The 21,437-nt window shown below is 45.0% G+C and overlaps 1 protein-coding gene across 1 annotated transcript; it reads right to left on the bottom strand.

The window, feature by feature from the left end:
• Positions 1-2,234: 2,234 nt before the first annotated feature.
• DPEP1 (dipeptidase 1) lies at positions 2,235-21,020 on the bottom strand. The gene is made up of 10 exons (XM_082233573.1): positions 20,717-21,020; positions 16,730-16,862; positions 9,010-9,142; positions 7,603-7,753; positions 6,845-6,914; positions 5,457-5,633; positions 4,584-4,668; positions 4,398-4,473; positions 3,424-3,559; positions 2,235-2,737 (listed from the first exon to the last, which is right to left on the bottom strand). Exons 1-10 carry the CDS (start codon positions 20,824-20,826, stop codon positions 2,567-2,569), a joined length of 1,242 nt encoding a protein of 413 aa, XP_082089699.1. The 5' UTR covers positions 20,827-21,020; the 3' UTR covers positions 2,235-2,566.
• Positions 21,021-21,437: the final 417 nt, after the last annotated feature.

Here is a 21,437-nt window from a genome sequence, read left to right as displayed (position 1 = left end):
AGTCCTAGGGAGATGCTTCATACTATTGGTCCATCTAGCTCAGTATTGTCCACACCCGTGGTCTTCAACTATCCAGACCCAAGTCCTACCTCTGACTCACAACCTGCAACATGGGACCCGCTGTCAAATATTCACATTTGATTTAATGCACATTATTAATCCTAAAATAGCAATTCACAGAGCAGTATGCTTTAGCATTGCTACCAAATGAAATGCAGTGGTTGTTACACTTAATTTTTAGTCAAAAGGCTGAGAAGCTGTTGAAAACCCCCCCAGGTTTGCATTCTGGGAGGAGTCCAGAAAGCCATAGAAGTAGATTCAAAAGTGAACAGAGTGCCCCTGTTCCGTACAGAGCTTCCTCTCTAGAAGCATAGATGTAGGGTGGTGGGGCATGTGCTTGGCCAGAAATATGTACTGGTACGTTCTTAAAAATGGCTCATGCTTTTCTCCTGTCATGTTGTAGCACCCATGGAAATCTATAAAAGGTGTGTGTCATCAGACGAATGTGCCCTAACCTAGACGCCACATGTAGTGTTCTTTCGGCCTTATCCAGACATGCTGCAAGCCACCTGGTATAGCCTGCGGGTCCTGACTGACTGCTTAAAGGGCTGTGGCCTTCACTGATTGGCTGTGGCTCTCCATGGTTTCAGGCAGGCGTTTTCCCTAGCCATACCTGGATTGAACCTGGGACCTTCTGTGTGCAAGGCAGAGGCTCTACAGCTCAGCTGTGGTCCTTCCTCTCGTGCTGTTGTGCCCCCAGCAACTGGTATTCAGTGGCATGCCAAGGTTATAATAGTGGCCATAAAAAAAAAAAAAAGGTTAGTGGCTGTTGGAGCTGTGGTCTAAAGTGCAGAGGCTTACAGGTGGATGCCGGGCTCTACAGGGCAGCTTTGGCCCAGTTTCAGTTTTGATATCTTTTCTGCACTGTAAGGCAGACCTAGATCTCATGTGTGTGCCTGCCTGTGTCTTCCTAGCTTGCCTCCTCTCTGCTGGGTAGCAGGGCTATGCAGGAAACGGCCTCCACCTGCTGCCCCGGTGCTGATCCTCTCCTACACAGAGCCCCTGTGCCACAGCCAGCCAGCAAACGCAAGCAGGCAGGCTGAATCCCTTCCCAGGTCTGTTTGTGCAGGTGCCCATCACCGCCTCCGCGTCCAAAGACAGGCTGTTCTTGAAATGCCACCGGAAGCTGCTAATGAGCTGCTTGATAAGCTAATTAATTGGCTAATGAGGAGTGCTTGGACGGAGGCTGCGAGACAGCAGCACCTGCCCGGATGGCGCTTGGCAGCTCTGTGGGGCCCTTGCGCAAGCTACGAGGCTGGCAAGAAGGGGAAGGTGGTCACCTGGGCCTCTCGGCTGTAGTCAGAGGCAGCCATGACCTCCCCGGCCTTGCCTGGAGCTCCACAGCAACAGATTTCAAAAAGGATCCTCTTCTCCGCTGGTGGAAGAGGTCCCTCTTGCCATGTTCATGCATTCGACTCCAAAGAGAAAGGCAGCTGGTCTCCTTTGAACAGCAGTTAAACTTTTACTTAGACCTAGGAGTGTGCTTGGCACTACTGCAATACAGAACATGTGAGGGGGTCCCCCACCAGTACTTAAGCCCAGTGAGGATAGAAGGGGAAAGAGCAGGAGTGTGCTGGAGTAAAGGTTGCTCATGAATGACTCCAGAAAGGAGGAAACGTCTTGCTGGACAGTTGGGAGAGGACGCAAGAATGTCAGAAGAGCTCTGCTGGATCAGGCCAAAGCAGTCCAGTCCAGTGCAGTCCAGTCCAGCAGCCTGTTTGCTCAGCGGCCAGCCATAGGGCATAGGAAGCTGTCAAACCACTGGCCCATCTAGCTCAGTATTGCCCACACTGACTGGCAGCAGCTTTCCAGGATATCAGACAGAGTCAGTGGCGTAGCGTGGGTTGTCAGCACCCGGGGCAGGGCAAGTAATTTGCGCCCCCTAACCCGTGGATTTGCGCCCCCTAACCCTAACCCCCAGATGTTGCGCCCGGTGCGGCCGGCCCCCCTGCACCCCCACGCTACGCCACTGGACAGAGTTCTCTCCCAGTCCTACCTGGGGATGTTGGGGATTGAACCTGGGACCTTCCGCATGCAAAGCAAGATGTCCTACCGTTGAACTACAGCTCCAGGTGCCTAAGGGAAGCCTGCAAGCAGGACCTGTGTCCTATAAAGGACATACAAAGGTAGGGTAGCTGTTGTGATGGCCTCTTGTTTATTTGCTGGACTGACTGATAGGTAACTTGGTCCTCGGTGTTCTTGGAAGCCACACTTTGCAAGGTCTGTTAGGCTGGTGAGTCCAGCTTGGTTGCCATGGGTTTGATGGGCATGGTGCCCTTTGCTTTTCAGTTACTGGGGGTGGAGGAACTGGGGCCAAAGCTACCAGACAGAGGGGAACAGCTGGAAACACATTCATCGATAGTTCAGTTGAATTTCCTAAAGCGTTTGGGCAAGGGTGCAGCCTGGTTTGTGGTAGGAGGGATGCAGCAAGAGCCTGAACTCTGGTGTGAACTTTCAACCAATCAGAATCCATGAGGTCACCAAGACAAGGGAGGTGCTGGAGCTTCTACCAGCACAACACGAGGAGGACAGGGAGCGTGAGCACAGCAGGCAGCAGTTTGGGATGGTTCCCATTGCTAGGGTACCCATAGTCTGTTCGGCATGTCCCCTCCAAGTTCTTAAAGTCGATGGGTCCATCATCAGGAACTATTTTTTCACGGGCCATTGCATCCCGCACCTAGTGGGAAAGAAAGTTCAGTTAGGGTGGCAGTCAACCTTTGCCCTACTCACAATACATCAACCAAAATCAATAAACCTGAGCTATTCAGTGGGTCTACTGTCAGCAAGACTAGCATTATATTCATCCAGTTGCACGTTGCCTTATACTGAGTCAGACCATTAGTCCATTTGGTCTAGGACTGTCTACACTGACTGGCAGCACTTTCCAGCGTTTCAGGCAGGGAGTCCTTCCCAGCCCTACTAGGGATTGAACCTGGGACCTTCTGCCTGCCAGGCAGATGCTGTACCACTTTTTACAAATAAAGCGATTCTGAAATGGGATGGTCTTGCATGCAAAGGAAGGAGCCATATACTGCATCAGATTCATTGGTCCATCTAACTCAGTATTGTCAACACTGACTGTCAGTGGCTTTCCAAGATTCCAGGTCTTTCTCCCCTTGCAGTGTCTCCCTGCTGGTCTCAAAGATCCAGCTGCCATTCTGGTGGACTGCTGTGCGTGGAATTGATGGGGTGTGAGCCATCTTCAGATAACAAAATGTCTTGGGCAGGGGGTTAGCATAAATAAGGGAAGAGACAGGGCCAAGAGGGGAACAGTCCTAGCAGTGCAAAGCATTATCTGAGGCTCTCTGTGTCCCCCTCCCAACACTTCTGCAGACAGAGCCTTGCTGGTCTTGGCAGTCTCACCTGCTCCACTCTCTCAAAGACCCGCAGCAGGTTGTTGGTCAGGGCGTCTCTCACTTCCTTCTCAGTCCAGTTCCTCCTCAGCAGCTCTGCAACTAAGTCTGGGTATTTGGAGACATTTTCCAAACCATCTGGGACACTGTGTGGGCCAAAGAATGCCGGAACAAATCCAAGAGATGAGAGTTAAGAGTTCCCCGCACCCGGCAAAATCTCCTCATTTTACCCCAACAGAAGGGAAGCTTCAAGATGGGGCTGCATCTAGAAGGGTCAGCTCAGTAGCTTCTCTTTGATGGCTCATGCACCTTGATTGGCTGTATACCCTTGCTTAGGGTTCAAGAAGCCAACAAGAGACACCTCTGGGAACCCCTTGGCTCTTGGGTTGTATCTTTGAGATAGTTTTGGTGGAGCCACATATGCATATACAGTAATAGACATGCAACCATTGCAGCCTTCATGCTCCCAAGCGCCCTTATTTTATTCTCTCTATTTATAAATCATCTCACAGCCAAAGTGGTGTACAATACAAGAAAATGAGATGAAATACAAAAGAGACAGAGTTGAAAAATAATAAATCCATAATGACAATTGTACACTGTAATAAAATGAGTGGATCACTGATGGGATTGGGCTACATGATCTTTGAGAGACCTTCCAATTCTGTGATCTATAATTATGCAAAATGTGGACCTTCAATATCTGGGACCATTGTGTCACTCCACAAGCATCACTGTAACAAAAAGGGGGCTGAGTACATTTTAAAATTAACTTGCGGTGTGTGTGTGTGTGTGTGTGTGTGTGACTAGTCAGTTACTTATGGTCTGCAAGTGGTCAAGTGAACTCTGATGGGTGAGGCATGAATATCTACTACGGCCAGGCTTTGGATTGATTTGGCCCAGGCCAGCCTGACAGACTCAAAAACGGACATATCTGGGGTATCTGATATACCCTTCTATCTCCTCCCCCCCTTCCTCTGATACCTGGGAACACCATCATAGTCTCCTCCAAAGCCAACTGCCTCTGGTCCAGCAACACGCTTTACGTAGTCCATGTGGTCTGTGGGCAAGAAGTCTGGGAGGTCAACACCCTCACTGCTTTTGTGTGCTTTGATCCCTCCCACTCCACCCCTCCTCAGGTGCGCCCTCCCCCCACCCTCTCTGCCTCACCTGCAACCTGTGTAAGGTTGGCTTTGGAGCTACAGGACACATAGGTGTTGTAGAAGTTCACCATCACAAGGCCACGGGTCTTGTTCTGTAGAAGGGAGGCAGGGGAGCCATTTCAGAGAAAGCAGGTTCCTGGGAAGAAGCTGGCACTCTAAGACAGGACTGGGCAGGCTTATGCTTTGTGGGATCCACTTTGGGGGTGATGTTTTTTATGAGAACCTCCAAGATCCACCAAGCAGAGCCATGCGCAAAATACAGGCCACTTAGAATTAAGGAAGCCCAGGCCCAGGAATTACTTCTGGAAAGGAAAAAACAAATTCCTGGGCTTGGAATTCAGTCATTCTAACCAAATGGAACAAAAATCCACCCCTAATTGCCCCAAGGTTGCCCCCCTCCCCATTTCAGCAGTATTATGTGTGTAAGTTTGCTGCTGCTATTATTTAACCCAGGGACTGCTAACCTATTTGGACCAGTGGATACAGTTGGAATTTTGAGAGAAAGTCGGGAGTCACAAAAATGGCGGCCATTGAGTGGTGTGGCATAACACAAAATGGCTGCCATGGGGACCTTGGTGCTGCCTCATATCCTTAAGTCTTGCCCTACTCACATCTCTGGTACGAGGTCACTTTATAGCAGTCTGCACCACCCTGGTATCCTCCAGATATTTAGGACTACAACTACCACCCATTTTTTGCTGTCTAAGAGTCATGACACAAAAGGAAAAGGCACTGTGGGGTGGGGGCGGGAGGAGGAAAAAGGCAAGCTCGGGCATTAGTTCTTTGGGCAGGAGCTCATGGGAATTGTAACTATACCCCAAAACAGTTGGAACCAGGATGACACAGGTTACCTTGCAACACACATCATAGTCTTTCTCACCACTTCGCGGAGGACATCATCTGGCACATTGCGCCGGTGTTTGCAGATGGCATAGGCTGAAGAGTGGCTGAATATCACAGGTGCTCTGGAGACATTCAAAGCATCTTTCATTGTCTTCACAGAGACGTGAGCCAAATCCACCATCATTCCCAGACGGTTCATCTCCCTGACCAAGCGCTTTGAGGGAGGAAAAACAGGGCAAGGGGTGGAGAGAGAGAGAGAAATTGGGTGCAGAGTAACCAGTGGGTCTCTTTGTATTTCCCGAAGTTTTATGATCAAGAGGAGAGGGGAGTTTAACAAGCAGCTACAGTATGTGAGGACAAACCCTTTGAAGTGTCACTTACCAAGAGATAGACGCTCACTGAGTAGATTGTTAAGCTTAAAATCACTATTTTGGGGGGAAAGGTTCCCCCCAAAAAAGCTTAACAATTTTGGTGGGTTTCTGAAAAGAAAGGTGAACAACTTTGCGGGTGTCAGGAATTTTACTTTTTGAAATATGGCAACCCTACCTAAAATCCTTTGCTTATTAGGGGCCACCTCACATTTTCTTCAAAAAAAATTGCTTTGCACAGGTAACTACCATACCTGTTATCAAAATTTTCAAAAGTAGAGGGTCCATGGCTTTGGAAAAATAGGGGGTCCTAAGTAATTAGCTAATTGGGAACCACTGCGCAAAGTTGTGGAATTTCTTCTCCATGGAGCTGTGTCTGGCTTACTATGCAGCTTTCAGCAAATGCTGAAGACTTACATCTTTGACAACTGAGGTGTGCATTTTTAGGGCCCACTCTATTCTTGTTAATGTAGCCTGTTTTAACTTTTTAATCCTGAATTTTAAATTGTTGCACCCTACCCTGGGATCTGATGGTGAAGGACAGGTGGTGAAGAAGAAGAAGAAGAAGAAGAGGAGGAGGAGGAGGAGGAGGAGGAGGAGGAGGAGGAGGAGCCACTGCCCAACAGGGGAGTAGATTGCCTCAGAAGAAATTTTCAAACAGAGATTGGGTGGTCAGGGATTCTTTACCTCCGATTCCTGAATTGGCCTTGATTATTGTTGGCATCCTTTACAACTCTCCAGTTCTGTGGTTCTATGATGATGATATCACTCAAAGCATATCCACTTTCTTCCTATCCTTAGCTAAATCAGGCTATTTGCGGGTGGTGGTGGTAGCAGCTTGCTAAAGTGTGACAGGGGCTCATACAATTGTCACATTGGGAGCTGAACCTGAGCAAACAGGAAGGACCACAGCTCAGTGGCAGAACATCTGCTTTGAATGCAGAAGGTCCAATCCCTAGCATCTCCCAGCAGGGCTGAGAAAACAGACTCAGACCAAGAGTCTGACTGAGGAATGTCATATATTTCCATCAAAACTTGCTAGAGAGCTTCCACTCACCTTCCCAAATTCAGTCAAGCCATTGTGAACTGGTTCCTCCTCCGGGGTGTCCACAAGCCAGTTATCAGCCCTGCCGAATGTTATAAAAGTTTTGGTTAATACACACTATCTTTTACGCATGTGCATAAGGGATGCATGTAGATAGGTGCATAATCCCAAATATCCCCTTTCTGTCTTCAAATAAAATTACATTCACCCAAAACATCTCCACTAAACCACAAGACTAAAACAGAAACACAGAGCAGGAGAAAGGCTATGTTTAGCCTTTAGTCCAATAATTATTTTATTGCATTACAATGTAATGTAATGTAATGTAATGTAATGTAATGTTGTAAATCGCTTTGATATACAGTCGTACCGCGGAAGTTGACCAGAATCCATTCTGGAAGTCTGTTTAACTTCTGAAACGTTCGGAAACCAAAGCGTGGCTTCTGATTGGCTGCAGGAAGATCCCTGCAGCCAATCGGAAGCTGTGGAAGCCCCATTGGACGTTCGGCTTCCAAAAGAACGTTCGAAAACCGGAACACTCACTTCGGGAGCCAGAATGTTTGACTCCCAAGGCATTCGGGAGCCTAGGTACAACTGTATTTCTATGAATAGTGGTATATAAATATTCTGATAAATAAATAAAGGAACTGCATTCTGTGTTTGCTCAGACACACTTGCCCAGTGCTCTGGAGCTGGGCCCTGATATTGAAAGCAGACTACGCCCTGGTGAGACCAGGCACAAAGCAAGCCTCTAGCAAAGGCAGCCTTACCAGGGTGTGTTGCAGCTGTGGGTGAGGGTCATGTAGCGCACCCCTAGCTGGTAGAAGGTGCGCAGGACGGCCATGCTGCTGTCTATCGAGTGCCCACCCTCCACGCCAATCAGACTGGCCACTCGTCCATTGGTGAAAGCATTCTGGATACCTGCAAGGGAAACATCTCCTGTGGGCTTCTAACACGAAACAAGATATGAGGAATCTGCAGAGGGTGGGGTCAGGACAGGTGTGGGAGGTGGAGGCACTCTAAATCAGCCCATTATCACCAAGTAACCCATTGTGGGATCCAATGGGAATATAATCTCTTCTATAGTAGGGAGAATTTTGGCAGGGGCTGCTTCTGTGTCCAGTCCTGGGCACCACAGTTTAAGAAGGACATTGCCAAGCTGGAATGTGTGCAGAGAAGGGTGACCAAGATGATCAAGGGTCTGGAAAGCAAACCATATGAGGAATGGCTGAAGGAGCTGGGTATGTTTAGCCTGGGGAAAAAGGAGACTAAGAGGTGACATGATAGACATCTTCAAATACCTGAAGGGCTGTTGCATGGAAGATGGAGCAATCTTGTTTTCTGCTGCTCCAGAGGGTAGAACCCAAACCAATGGATTTGAAGTACAAGAAAGGAGACTCTGACGAAACATGAGGAAGACTCTTTTGATGGTGAGAGCTATTTGGCAGCTGAATGGACTACCTTGGAAGGTGGTGGACTCTCCTTTGCAGGAGGTTTTTAAACAGAGGTTGGATAGCCATCTGTCAGAAATTCTTAAGCTGTGATTCTTGCTTTATTTATTAAAAAATTATATACAGCTGCATCATTAAAATATATCACAGCAGTATACAACAATATAAAAACATAAAACCAGTCAATAACATCATAAAAAGTTAAAAGCAAGTTAAAAGCAAAAATAAAAACGGGGGAAAAAATCAATAGACCATTATTGGGAATGTACGCTTAATTGCCTGCATAGTTTTCAGCAGCCATTTAAAAGTTGGTACATAGCACACCTGATGAATCTCTATTGGCAGGAGGTTCCTCAGGGAGAATCCTTTGCAGAGGTTGGACTAGATGACCCTATGGGCCTCTTCCAACGCTGCAATTCTGTGATTCTATGATTCTCCCACCACCAAAGCACAACCATGGGGAATGTGGCACCTGCTGAAATTGTCCCTACTATGAATGGTAGCTTGTATTCAATTGAATCCAGCAGCCCCACTGGCCTTCCTGCTCCATCACAAATAGGAATGGGGCAGCAGCCAGCCTCCCTGCCCTGGGACTTCTCACTTTTGTCAAGGTCTTGCCCTGTGTTGAATTGTTGCAGGTCAGGCTGAATGAATGTGTTCCCATCCTCGGCTACCCATCTCCAGCCTGGGAGAAGCTCTCTTGTCTAGGTTGTTTTCCTCTCTTACCTGCACTGCTAGTGACACACTCAAAGTCCTCCGGGTAGTGGTGACACATGCGATGGATGACGTCAATCTGCTCTAAGGTTCTCTTGACAGCATCTTTGTTCTGGGTGTCACAGGGCACATAGGCAGCCCAGAACTGAGCAAGGAGAGAGGAAAGCAAAAAGGAAGGTTTCCAAGGGCTAGGAAAACTGCCTCTTTCATGCACACACACACTCCCACCATGGAATGAGCTGCTGGGATGCCATGGAACATCAGCAAACATTATAACTTCTGGTGAGGGAGAACCAGTCTGTAGAATCTTGACAAGACAATGCTTGCGGACTTCCGGAGGCGGCGCGAAGCAAGTAATGGCGGTCCTCTTTGCGCTGCGAAGAGGGGCTCCGCAGGAAAGGGTCGTTCGCTGCGGCAAAGCGACGACCCACTAAGAAAAACCACGAGCAGAGTGAGCTCGTGGCCGTGGGATCCGGCGGGCACCAAGAGCGACCCCCGAAACGAAGAAGGGACCCCGTAAGGGGTTCCGGAAGCGCGGAGGGGAAGCGGTGCTGTGGATTCATCGCTCTTTCTGCGGGAGTGAAGCCGCGCGGCTGTTACTGATGAGCGCCGACCTTTCTTCCTTCTACATTGGATTACAAATCAACTACTCGTGAGTAAGACTTACTCGAAATTGGATTACAAATTTATGAATTCGGCTGAAAGCGGGAGACGAGAAAAAGGAAGTCCGTCTCCCGACGATGCTTAGTGATCAAAGGCAAAGATCTGACAAGCTGGAAGCAGCACAGAGAGGTTTTAAAGTGAGAGACATCATACGTCCAGAGAAGTCGGAAATTGAAGGAGGCAAGTTACTCTTATTTTCTTGTTTTTTCTGTACCTTATTTGGGGACTTTCTCCTCTGCTAGACCTTTAAAAACTTTAAAGACTTTAAAACCCCCAGTCTCCGGACTTGCAGCGGGACAAAAGGCTACTTTGCGGATACATTTACAACCTGAAATGGATATTTAGAGGCATTACTGTTGGATACAATTAAACAACTGTATTTTGCACCTTTTAAGAAACTTGTGGCAACATTGTGAGAGCTCTGCCAGAGGGAAAAGGTCTTTTCCAAGGATTATTGTTAATTTACTTAACTGAAGGAACTTTAATGGCGACTGAAACTTTGTTTCTTCTTTCCTGAACTGTAACATCACTCCCTCTAGTGGAGTTTGGGATTTACAACTTTCTGGGAACCAACTTTGCTTTGTCTCTCTGCGGTTTGGTTGTTTACTCCAAGGCCTGTCTTTCTCATGAAACTTTTGACAGTTTGACCTTGAATCCCAAGACAGGTGTGGAATGAGTGACAGAGTGAAAACAAGAGCTGCGTCGAAGGCAGGGAAAGGCAAACTGACACAAACAACCCTGTTTTCTCAGGGACGTAGATCTTCGGTCCCTGCTGTTTTACAGACTGCACCCTCGCCAACAACTCCAGCTGAAGAAGCTGAACAATTAACAGGCGAGGATATGGCATCTGGAGGATCTAACACTTTGCTAGAGGAAATGCTACAACAATTCGCAATTTTGAATAAAAAAGTGGATGATCAAACTGCAAAAATTGACTTAGCCACATCCTCAATTACCAAACTTTCAGAACAGGTGGCTAAACACTCACAAGATATTGGTAATCTAAACGACGTAACATCTGAAAATCGAAAATTGGCGGAGGCTGCGATTGGGAAAGCAGAGGCTGCAGCCAAAGGAGTGGAGGAACTGAAAGGAGAGGTAAGGCCGCTCCACAAACATATTACGGACCAGCAGGCCTACCTGTCTTTGGTGGAATTGCGAAACAGGGAAAATAATTTGAGATTACGCTCTATCCCAGAGATTGAGAAAGAGGATTTGACTGGTTTCTTAACGGCAGAATTTTCCAAATTCTGGGGTATAAATCAAGATACAGACTTCAAAATAACGACTGCATTTAGATTGGGAAGAGTTGCCGGGAAGGACAGGCCTAGAGACTGTTTGATTATTTTAAGGACTAAACAGGAGAGAGACAAGCTACTTGATTTACACTTCAACAAAGCACTTGTGATCCAGGACAGAAGAGCACAAATTTACAAGGATATTCCTAAACAATTACTGGATCTAAGAGCTAACTATACGGATCTAGCTGGACTTTTGAGAGGTAACGGAATACCTTACAGGTGGGAGTTTCCACAAGGTCTTTCGTTTAAATACAAAGGAAAGAAGATAAAAATCAAAACGAAAGAGGATAGCCAGAAGTTTCTACACGACCACGGAGAAGACTTACAGAAAGGAGCGGCAGCTATTTGGCCACCACCAGAGTTAGGAAAAGAGTTACCACCCTCGGATTCGGACAAAAAAGAAGATACCCAACAAGAGTAACAACAGATTGACACAAGATGTCTCTGCAGCTGTATAGTTGGAACATTAATGGCGCGAATTCCCCTGAAAAACGCAAAAGGATCTTCCATATTTTAAAGAAAGAGAATTTGGATATAATTTGTTTGCAAGAAACACATGTGACCAGGCTACACAGGAAGGTGTTAACAAATAAAAGATTAGGCCAAGAATTTATCTCATCAGACAGAGTAAAGAAGAGAGGCGTGGTGATTTACGCCAAAGAGAATCTTTCACCAAAATTTTTGTTTAAAGATGAACAAGGAAGAATCCTGGCTATTGAAATTTCGACCCAAGGAGAAAAAGTTTTGATATTGGGAATTTATGCACCAAATGAGGGGAAATCAGAATTTTATAAGAAGCTGCATGAGACATTATTGGACTATCTGGACTATTCTAACATCATTATGATGGGAGATATGAATGGGGTTGTCTCTACTTTGATGGATAAGTCACAGAATCAGAACTTGACTAAAGATGGAAGACTACCAAAAACTTTCTTTGAACTAACTGACAATATGGATTTAATTGATCTATGGAGGACGAGAAACCCCCTAGGTAAAGAAGGAACTTTCTTTTCTGAAGCCCACCTGTCATGGACAAGAATCGACCAAATTTGGACAACTAGAGGGCTGGCACCTAAGACTACAAAAATAGAAATCTGCCCAAAGACTTGCTCCGACCATAACGCTTTGAAAATGGAAATGAGATTTACTACTGCCGATTCCTTCAGATGGAAAATGAATGACAACCTGCTAAGAGATCAAGAGATTGTAAAGAAGGCCCAAAAAGCTTTAAAGGACTATTTTGAAATCAACTTAAATACCTCGGTGGAAAAAAGAACAATCTGGGACGCGAGTAAAGCTGTTATGAGAGGGTTTCTGATACAACAGAATACGATTAAGAAAAAACTCTGGAATGGTAAAAAAGACAAGATATTGGAGAAGATAAGAGACGGTGAGAAAAAATTAAGATTGAATCCAAAATCAAAAGAGACTCTAAGAGAAATTAAATTCCACCAGTCACAATATGCGCAACTGATCAACCAAGAAGTGGAATGGAGAATTAAACAAATGAAACAAAGATCATTTGAGTCGGCAAATAAATGTGGGAAACTGCTAGCTTGGCAGTTGAAAAAGAGACAAAAATTAAATTATGTTACCAATCTAGAAGTTGAAGGAAAGAACATCCAGAAACCCGGAGAAATTAGAAAGTGCTTCCAGAAATATTTCAAAAAACTATACACACAAGGATCCGAGGATGGAGCCGAGATAGAACAATTTTTGAAAGAAAATGGCCTTCCAGAACTATCCCAAGAGAAGAGATCAATCTTGAATTGCAAAATAACACAACAGGAAATTGAGGATGCCATTCAGAATATGCAGTTGGGCAAATCTCCAGGACCGGATGGACTCACCTCCAAGTATTATAGGACGTTAAAAGACTATTTGATACAACCACTAGAGGAGGTTTGTAACCAGATTATGGGGGGAGGGAAGGCACCGGATACGTGGAAAGAAGCATTCATCACACTGATACCTAAAGTGGAAACTGAAAAGACTCAACTTAAGAACTACCGCCCCATCTCACTCCTAAACGTGGATTACAAAATATTTGCGGATGTTTTGGCTAACAGATTTAAAAAAGTATTAAATGAAGTAATCCATAAGGACCAAGCAGGCTTTCTCCCAGGTAGACATTTGTTTGACAACACCAGGAATATTATCGATATTCTGGAACTTTTACAAACAAATATTAACACCAAAGCAGTGTTAATTTTTATTGATGCGGAGAAGGCCTTTGACAATATTTCTTGGAAATTTATGAAGAAAAACTTGGAAGGGATGGGAGTGGGAAGGGGGTTTGAGAAGGGAATAGAGGCAATCTATTCTGAACAAAAAGCTAAGTTGATAGTGAACAATGTGGTGACAGAAGAACTTCATATTGAAAAAGGAACACGCCAGGGGTGCCCCCTATCCCCTTTATTGTTTATTTCGGTCCTGGAAGTTTTGCTGAACATGATAAGGGAGGATCGGCAGGTACAAGGAATACGGGTCGGAGCGAAACAATATAAACTGAAAGCATTTGCAGATGATCTGGTTTTAACACTACAGGAGCCAGAACCCAGTACAAAAAGAGTTTTGGATCTGATCCAGAAATTTGGTCGGGTGGCGGGTTTTAAGCTGAACAAGCAAAAAACTAAGGTGTTAGGGAAAAATCTGACGGCTATGGAAACAGAAGGGTTTCAGAAAGAGACAGAACTAAACATTGTTAAAAAAGTGAAATACCTGGGGGTGAACTTGTCTTCTAAGAATTTGAATTTATTTAAAGACAATTATGAGAAATGTTGGCTAGAAGTTAAAAAAGATTTAGAAATTTGGTCAAGACTGAAATTATCCTTGTTAGGCCGAATTGCAGCTATAAAGATGAACGTTTTGCCAAAGATGTTGTTTTTGTTTCAGGCCCTGCAGATTGTGGACAGAGTGGAATGTTTTGGAAAGTGGCAGAAGGATATTTCTAGGTTTGTCTGGCAGGGCAAAAAGCCCCGAATAAAGTTCAAAATATTAACTGATGCAAAAGAGAGAGGGGGGTTTGCCCTGCCGGACTTAAGGTTATATTATGAAGCGGCGGCCTTCTGCTGGATGAAAGATTGGATTTTACTAGAAAACACTGATGTCCTAGATCTGGAAGGCTTTAACAATTCGTTAGGTTGGCATGCGTATTTGTGGTATGACAAGGGTAAATCATATGGAATGTTTAAAAACCATATTGTCAGAAAAGCAATATATATGGTCTGGAAAAAATATAAAGACTTATTGGAGAGTAAAACTCCGAGGTGGATTTCACCAATAGAGGCCAAAGCTCGGAAAACAACCAATATGGAGGCATACTGGCCGAAATATTGGGAAATAATAGAAAATATTGGAGGTAATTGGAGACTGCAGAGCTTTGAAAAACTAAAGGATAAGGTGCAAAATTGGCTGCATTATGCCCAAATTAATGAGGTTTTTAAGTTAGATAAAAAAACAGGTTTCCAGGTGGAAAAATCGAAACTTGAGACAGAATTGCTTGAACCAAAGACCAAGTTATTATCGAGAATGTATAACTTGCTGCTTAAATGGAATACTCAGGATGAGACAGTTAAATCAGCAATGATAAAATGGGCCCAGGACATTGGTTATAATATTATGTCTGAAGACTGGGAAAGGTTATGGACCACCGGTATGAAATTTACTGCATGTAATGCTTTGAAAGAAAACATTATGAAGATGGTATACAGGTGGTACATGACCCCGGTTAAGCTAGCTAAGATTTACCATTTGTCCGATAACAAATGTTGGAAATGCAAGGAAGCTGAGGGGACATTCTTTCACCTCTGGTGGACTTGCCCAAGACTGAAGGCCTTCTGGGAAATGATCTATAATGAGTTAAAAAAGGTGTTTAAGTACACCTTTCCCAAGAAACCAGAGGCCTTCCTTCTGGGCATTGTCGGCCAGAAGGTGCTTAAAAAGGATAGAACCTTTTTTATGTACGCTACAACAGCAGCAAGAATTCTTATCGCCAAGCATTGGAAGATCCAAGATTTGCCCACACTGGAGGACTGGCACTCGCAACTGATGAACTACATGGAACTAGCCGAGATGACTGCAAGGATCCGGGACTTGGGAGAAGAAGCAATGGAGGAGGACTGGAAAAAATTTAAAGACTATTTGCAAAAGTATTATAAGTTATATGAAACATAAGATGTCGTATGATTGGGAACTTAGCTCCAGTAATGAAACTTGAATATTTAAGAAATTTGATAAGATTTATGAAAGAACCAAGATTTAAATGGGTAAAAACGATATTATGGTATATTTTTAGAGTATATGGTGACCAAGAGATTTAAATCTAAATTGCAATTGAAAATATAAAGAAATACACGAAATAAGGGTATAATTTGCTGATAAATTTATTGTTAAGAATGCATTGTGCGGGGGACGGGGGAAGTCCAATGGAAATTTGAAATAAGTCATTGAAGTGGTTGTGTTTCTTTTCTTTTTTATTTCCTTTCTTCTTGTCTTTTCTTTTTATTCTTTGATTGTTCTGTTATTTCTGTAAAAAATGTAATAAAAATTATTATAAAAAAAAAAAAGACAAGACAATGCTTGCTCCAATTGCTTAGTCCACATATGGTTTTGCATTGAGTGTAGGGACAGGAAGTTCTGTGTGCTGTTTGTGGTAAGAAAGTGAGCATATAGTGGAGTTTCATCTTCCACAGAATGGGTCTTTCATACACTAAAGGTAAAAGTAAAGGACCCCTGGATGGTTAAGTCCAGTCAAAGGCGACTATGGGGTTGCGGTGCTCATCTCGCTTCAGGCTGAGAGAGTTGGCATTTGTCCACAGACAGCTTTCCAGGTCATGTGGCTGTTAGAATTCCTGCTCCGTGATTGCAGTCATGTTGTCTATCACATGATGGTATATGTTTTGACTCCACAAAGTGGGAAGTGACGGAGACAGGATGTTTGTGTTACTGTGTTCCGTGATGTGGGACTATTGTCCTTTGTTCTTTTTCTCTTTGCTATCTGATGCTAGAGAGAGAGGGAGCCATGTTGCAGTGCTCCGTGTGTTTTTATATGTAAATAAATGCTGAGTTGCTAAGGTCTGTCATGCAAGCTGCGAGGACTCTGTGGATCCCTAAGTGTGTCTGTTGGCATCAGTCGCTGTGATGTTCAGGCTGAAGAAAGCTTTTGAAGCTCCCGAATGATCGACCAGGAGGGAGGGAACATGCCAGTTGGGCATGTGTCTCTGCCAGGGTCCTACTCAAGTGTAGGACGAGCTCCTGTCAGTGGCCAGTATGACTAAAGCTCTACTGGGGCACGGAGGGCCAAGATGAGTACCAGAGCGCACGGAAACGTTGTTTACCTTCCCACCATAGGAGTACCTATTTATCTACTTGCACTGGTATGCTTTCAAATTGCTAGGTTGGCAGAAGCTGGGACAAAGCAAAGGGAGCTCACCCCGTTGTGTGGATTCAAACTACTGACCTCATGATTAGCAAGCCCAAGAGACTCAGTATTTTAGACCACAGTGCCACCTGTGCCACCTGGCAGCTGGGAAAGAACCTGAACACAACCAACGTAGCATTAAGCTAGCCACTTAGTGGTATACTTGCTGTACTGATGTGATATTGTGGCACATGGGGAAACACAAATGCATTACCAAATATTTTTCTCTGAAAAATAACCTGCAGGGGTTGGAAACTTGCAAAGTGTCCGAATAACCAAATGGTTTGACAGAAGTGCACATTTCACCTGTTCTATTTTTCTGTCTCTTCCCCACTGTTTGTACCTGTGCTCCCACGTGTCCAAGACGCAGCTTTGGGATGTTCGTGTGAGTGTCATTCAGGGTGGTCAGATTTGCAGACTTCAGAGACAGCTGGTTGTTGAATTTTTTCAGCAACTGCCAAGGTAAGTCATTGTGCCTAGAACAGGAGAAGGTAAAATAACAATAAGTCAGCAGGCCCAGCACTGCACAACTTAGGCTGCCTTTGTCCAGAGAAGGGCATGGCTAGGCTACCAGCCAAGGCTGATAGAAGGCACCATCAAGGCCCCCTGAGCCTCAAATGATAGGAGTGGATCCAATGCATACCCCCAAACTATGCACCTGCTCTTCCAGAGAGTGGGTAACCCCACTCAGTGCAACCAGCATTCTACCCATGTGGTCCAGGGAACCACCCACTAAACATGCCTTAGTTTTATCTGCCTTAATTTTCATGTATTGGCTCTCAACCAGTCCATTATTCAGGCCAGACATAAAGCGAGCACATCTGCTGCCACACCTGCAGGTGTAAAAGGAGAAACATAGCTGTGTGATACCTGCATATTGCTGTCAACACAATCCTAAACTTTGGGTTATTCCACTTGAAGGATGGTTTGGCCAAGAAATGTATTCTAGAGTGAATTCCATAACTTCACAAGACATCTGCTTACTCCTGCCCCATCTACTCCACGGAATGGTATGGCTGCTGAGTCTTATTTCTGCTCTGGTGACTGGATAGTGCTCACTTGAAGACAGCAGGCTAGTTGGAGGTGGATACAGGGAGAGAGACAGGCTGTCTAGCATACAAAACTCTATCCTCCAATAGTGGGAATAGAGCGGCAAGGGTGGGAGGCTTAGTAGGAACAGCCAGAGGACTGCTACCCTTGTACCTCAACACCTGCTGCTGCCTGAGGCAGCCACCTCACTTTGCCTAACGGTAGGATGAAGCTTATATATAAATGAACTTTTTCAACTTTGGAAACAGTCCTAAGCTCAACTTCCTAGGAAGGAATAAAAAAGAAAAGAGCTTGTGAGTCATTGTATATGACTTTTATTTTCCTGTTACCATCTACCCTCAAAAAGGAAAATAAATGACTAAGATAGACATTTCCACTTTCCAGTCTGTTACTCTGTCCAGCCCTTTGTGAAAATAGGACTTGCTATTAACTTTCCAGCTGTGTTTTGTGTTCTGAAAATGATATTCACAGCATAATCCTATGCATGCTGACTTGGAAGTAGGGATGGGCAAATATGCCAATTTTGGTTTCTTTCAGTTTCCCACTTTTCCAAACTTAAGTTCAGTTTGCTACATTTCCACATGAGTTTGAAACTTTTTTTCTTATCTCTTTAAGTTCTCTTGAAAATACCTCAGTATTTTTGTGTGAATTTCTCCCTGCTCCCTACACATTTTAACACGCTATTTTGCCTTACACAAATTTCTGTAACACAGTGCATTTTGGAATGTGATTTTCACTATTATATGCACTTATATGCATACATTTGTATGCATTTTTGTTCACATTATGTGGCTGTTGACTGTGTAACAAAATTTGGATAAAGGCAAATTTTGAAGGGTGAGTTTTAGTTCTCATACTGTTTCCAAAAGTGCAAATAAGGTGAGTTTGCCTGTGAATGCAAATTGAATGAAGCTTGTTCACCATTACTATGTGGAAGTAAGTCCTACTGTGTTTAATGGAGCTTACTCTCTAGTAAATATTTGTAGGACAGCAGCCTTAATGACAGGGTAATGCGCTCATTAGTTTTTTCTACAGCCATTAGGAGGTGTACATCTTCTGATGGCTTTAAAAGGGCACACAGAGAAAGAGAACATGCTAAAATTCAATTTCTACAGGAGGAGGAAAAGAAAGACAGTAACTCTAAGTCAATCATTCATGGGATTCCTTTGAACAAGGACATGGAAATCGACCCTGCAAGCTTTAATGGAAATACTTCGGCAAAGGGAATGGAAAGAGTGATAGATCCACTTGACTTCAGTAGCACTCTCAAGAGATGATCCTGAATGCCTGAGATGGCCCAAAAGGCCATTTCACACATGCACACCATGACAAAACGGCAAAACCCATGTTAACCACCCACAAACCACTTAACGTTGAGGTGACGGCTGTACATAACACCCTGCATTTAAAGTATGTCCGCCCCCCCCAAAAAAAGAATCGTGTGAATTGTAGTTTGTTAAGGAAACTAGCAACTATAACTCTGTGAGGGGTAAACTACAGTTTGCATTATTCTTGAGGCGGTGAATGTGCTTTTGGGGGACAGCAGCAGCAGCAGCAGTCCCCTGGCTGTTCCTCCTAAGCCTCCCACCCTTGCCACTCTATTACCCCCTTTGGAGGACAGAGTTTTGTATGTTACTCAGCTTGTCTCTCTCCCTGCCTCCCCCTGCAACTAGCCTGCTGTCTTCAGGCAAGCACTATCCAGTCACTAGAGCGGAAATAAGACTCAGCAGCCACACCATTCAGTTTCTGTGAAGAAAGTGTCTTGCTAAGCTATGGAATTCACTCCCTGGAATACACAGTGATGGCCACCAACTTGGGCAGCTTTAGAAGAGGATTAGACCAATTCATGGCGGATAAGGCTTGCAATGGCCATTGACCCTGAAAGCGGCGTTTTACCTCCACTCTCAGAGGCATAATGCCTCTGAATACCAGGTTCTGGGAATCACAAATGGGGAGATCGCTTTTGTACTCAGGTCCTGCTTGCAGCCTTCTTAAAGGCATTTGATTGGCAACTGTGAGAATAGTAGGACTTAAACGGGCCTTTGATCTCATTCAGTTTTATGGCTCTTCTCATGTTCTTGGTTTGTTTTGACTTTTGCAGCAAACTGGCAATGGGCCAGCCCAGTTTTTACAGACATCGTGATTAGGTCATAATAATGACATAAATGGCCATGCTTTGGAAATTATATGCAGGGCCAAAGGTAACAGGACTCTCCCTACTTGTAAACCCTGACAACTGGTTGACTGAGGCATATTGCTCTGACATTGGAAGAAGACCAAAACCAGCGTGTCTAGTAGCCATTTAGAGCTTTCTCTCAATAGATATGGTAGTACCCAAACTGGATATTCTCAAGATGGGAGAGTTGCCCTGCATATGCTCAGATGCTCCTTTACCTAAGTCACTTTTAAACACCACCACCACCACATTCCCTGGCACTGTGTCCTATATGGCAGAATTTTTGGAATCAGAAAGCAGCAGGCTGAGGCCTCTGAGATGTGCCAATATCTCAGAGGGCTTGGCCTGGCAGGGAGGCAAGAGCTCTTAATTTCACAATTGCAAGGCCACCTAGCTGTACTTATTGTTCTTATTCCAGAGAGAATGACAGGTTTGAATGGCACCAAAGGGCAGTAATTTGCCCATTTGCCTGCTAATGATTAACTTGGAGAACAGCTTCTACAGCTGCTATTAAGCCCAAACCTCCAGGTCAGTGCCCTAAAAGCCTGGGAGTCAATCCCTTCTGGACCTTCCCAGTTCAGGCACCTTCTGCATCCTTCCTTCCACAGGGTTACTGCTTTTACAACAAGGTATTTCTGGAGGACAATGTGTGAACCAGCCCTTCTGTGATGTTTCAAAAGGCCCTTGAAAATGCAAAGAGGGTTGGTGACAGTATCCCATCTGATCCAGACTCTGGGAAGACCTCTTTGGAGTAAAAGGCTCGGGACCCCATGGAGAACCTCTCCACAACTGAAGATCTGGAGGAACCCACCATTGTCCAAAGGGCAGCCTGAAGTGTCTCACCTCAGGGTGTACCTTTCCTGAGGCCTAAATGACCCCTCTGGCCACATGCTGAGCCTGCCTTGAACCCTAATTAGGAACATAGGAAGCTACCGTCTCCTGAGTCAGGCCATTGGTCCATTTAGCTCAGTTCTGTCCACCCTGACTGGCAACAGTTCTCCCAGGGTTTCAGGCAGGATCCTTCCCCAGCCCTGCTTGGATTGACCATGAGATCTTCTGCATGGCCCTTCCCCCAGAAGGCATAGGAAGGAAGTGTGGTCTTACCCATCTATCACAGGTGATGTCGTCATGATTCTCTCTGCCTCCTGCTGATACTGATCTGCTGAGCAGAGCAAGAGGCAGGAGAGGAGCAGGCAAGCAGCTTTCAGGAGCATCCTGGTGCGTGGCAGGCTGGACTACACCTCCCTTTGCTGAAGTTTCTCTTGTGGCCCTGAAGCTTTTCCTGCAGCAGGTGATGCAAAAGAGGAATTCCAGGGAACCTCTACTTGCTGCAAAGAGTGATCGGTTTCTTGGATTGACGCACCAGGAACAGACAAGCAGGTGCAAACTCTGTGGTGTACTTGCCACCCTACAGCCAATAAATAAGAGCTTGGGAGGAGCCACAGAACAATATCAGCTGCTTGGGTTCACTGTATCTCTTAGGGCACCGTGCCCATTACAGTTATGGTTGCGCTGCCTCAAAAAGAATGCTGTAGAACTGGAGAAGCTTCAGAAGCAGGCAACCAAAATGATCAAAGGGATGGAGAAACTTCTGCAAGAGGAATGGTTGCAACATTTTGGGCAGCTGAGTTTAGCGGAAAGGCAAACATGGAGGTGTGGGACATGATATTGACATGTACGTAATTATAGATGGTAGAGCTGAATGTTGACATGTTCAGGGCAGACAAAACAAAGTGCTTCTTCACACAATGCAAAGCTAAATTATAGCATTTTCTCCCATTAGAGATAGGGCCTGCACTACCATGAGCTTTGTTGAGGCAGGTCT

Source organism: Podarcis vaucheri, assembly GCF_965113315.1.
Source record: "Podarcis vaucheri genome assembly, chromosome: 7".
NCBI classification, from domain to species: domain Eukaryota; kingdom Metazoa; phylum Chordata; class Lepidosauria; order Squamata; family Lacertidae; genus Podarcis; species Podarcis vaucheri.
This window is presented reverse-complemented; position numbering and strand designations above follow the sequence as displayed.

Coding starts and splice junctions, on each gene's coding strand:
- DPEP1 (XM_082233573.1), bottom strand. CDS start 20,826: ATGCTCCTGAAAGCTGCTTGCCTGCTCCTCTCCTGCCTCTTGCTCTGC. Junction 4,669..5,456: donor ATGATGTCCTCCGCGAAGTG/GTGAGAAAGACT, acceptor TCCCTTCTACAG/AACAAGACCCGTGGCCTTGT. Junction 2,738..3,423: donor TCTTTGAGAGAGTGGAGCAG/GTGAGACTGCCA, acceptor CTTTCCCACTAG/GTGCGGGATGCAATGGCCCG.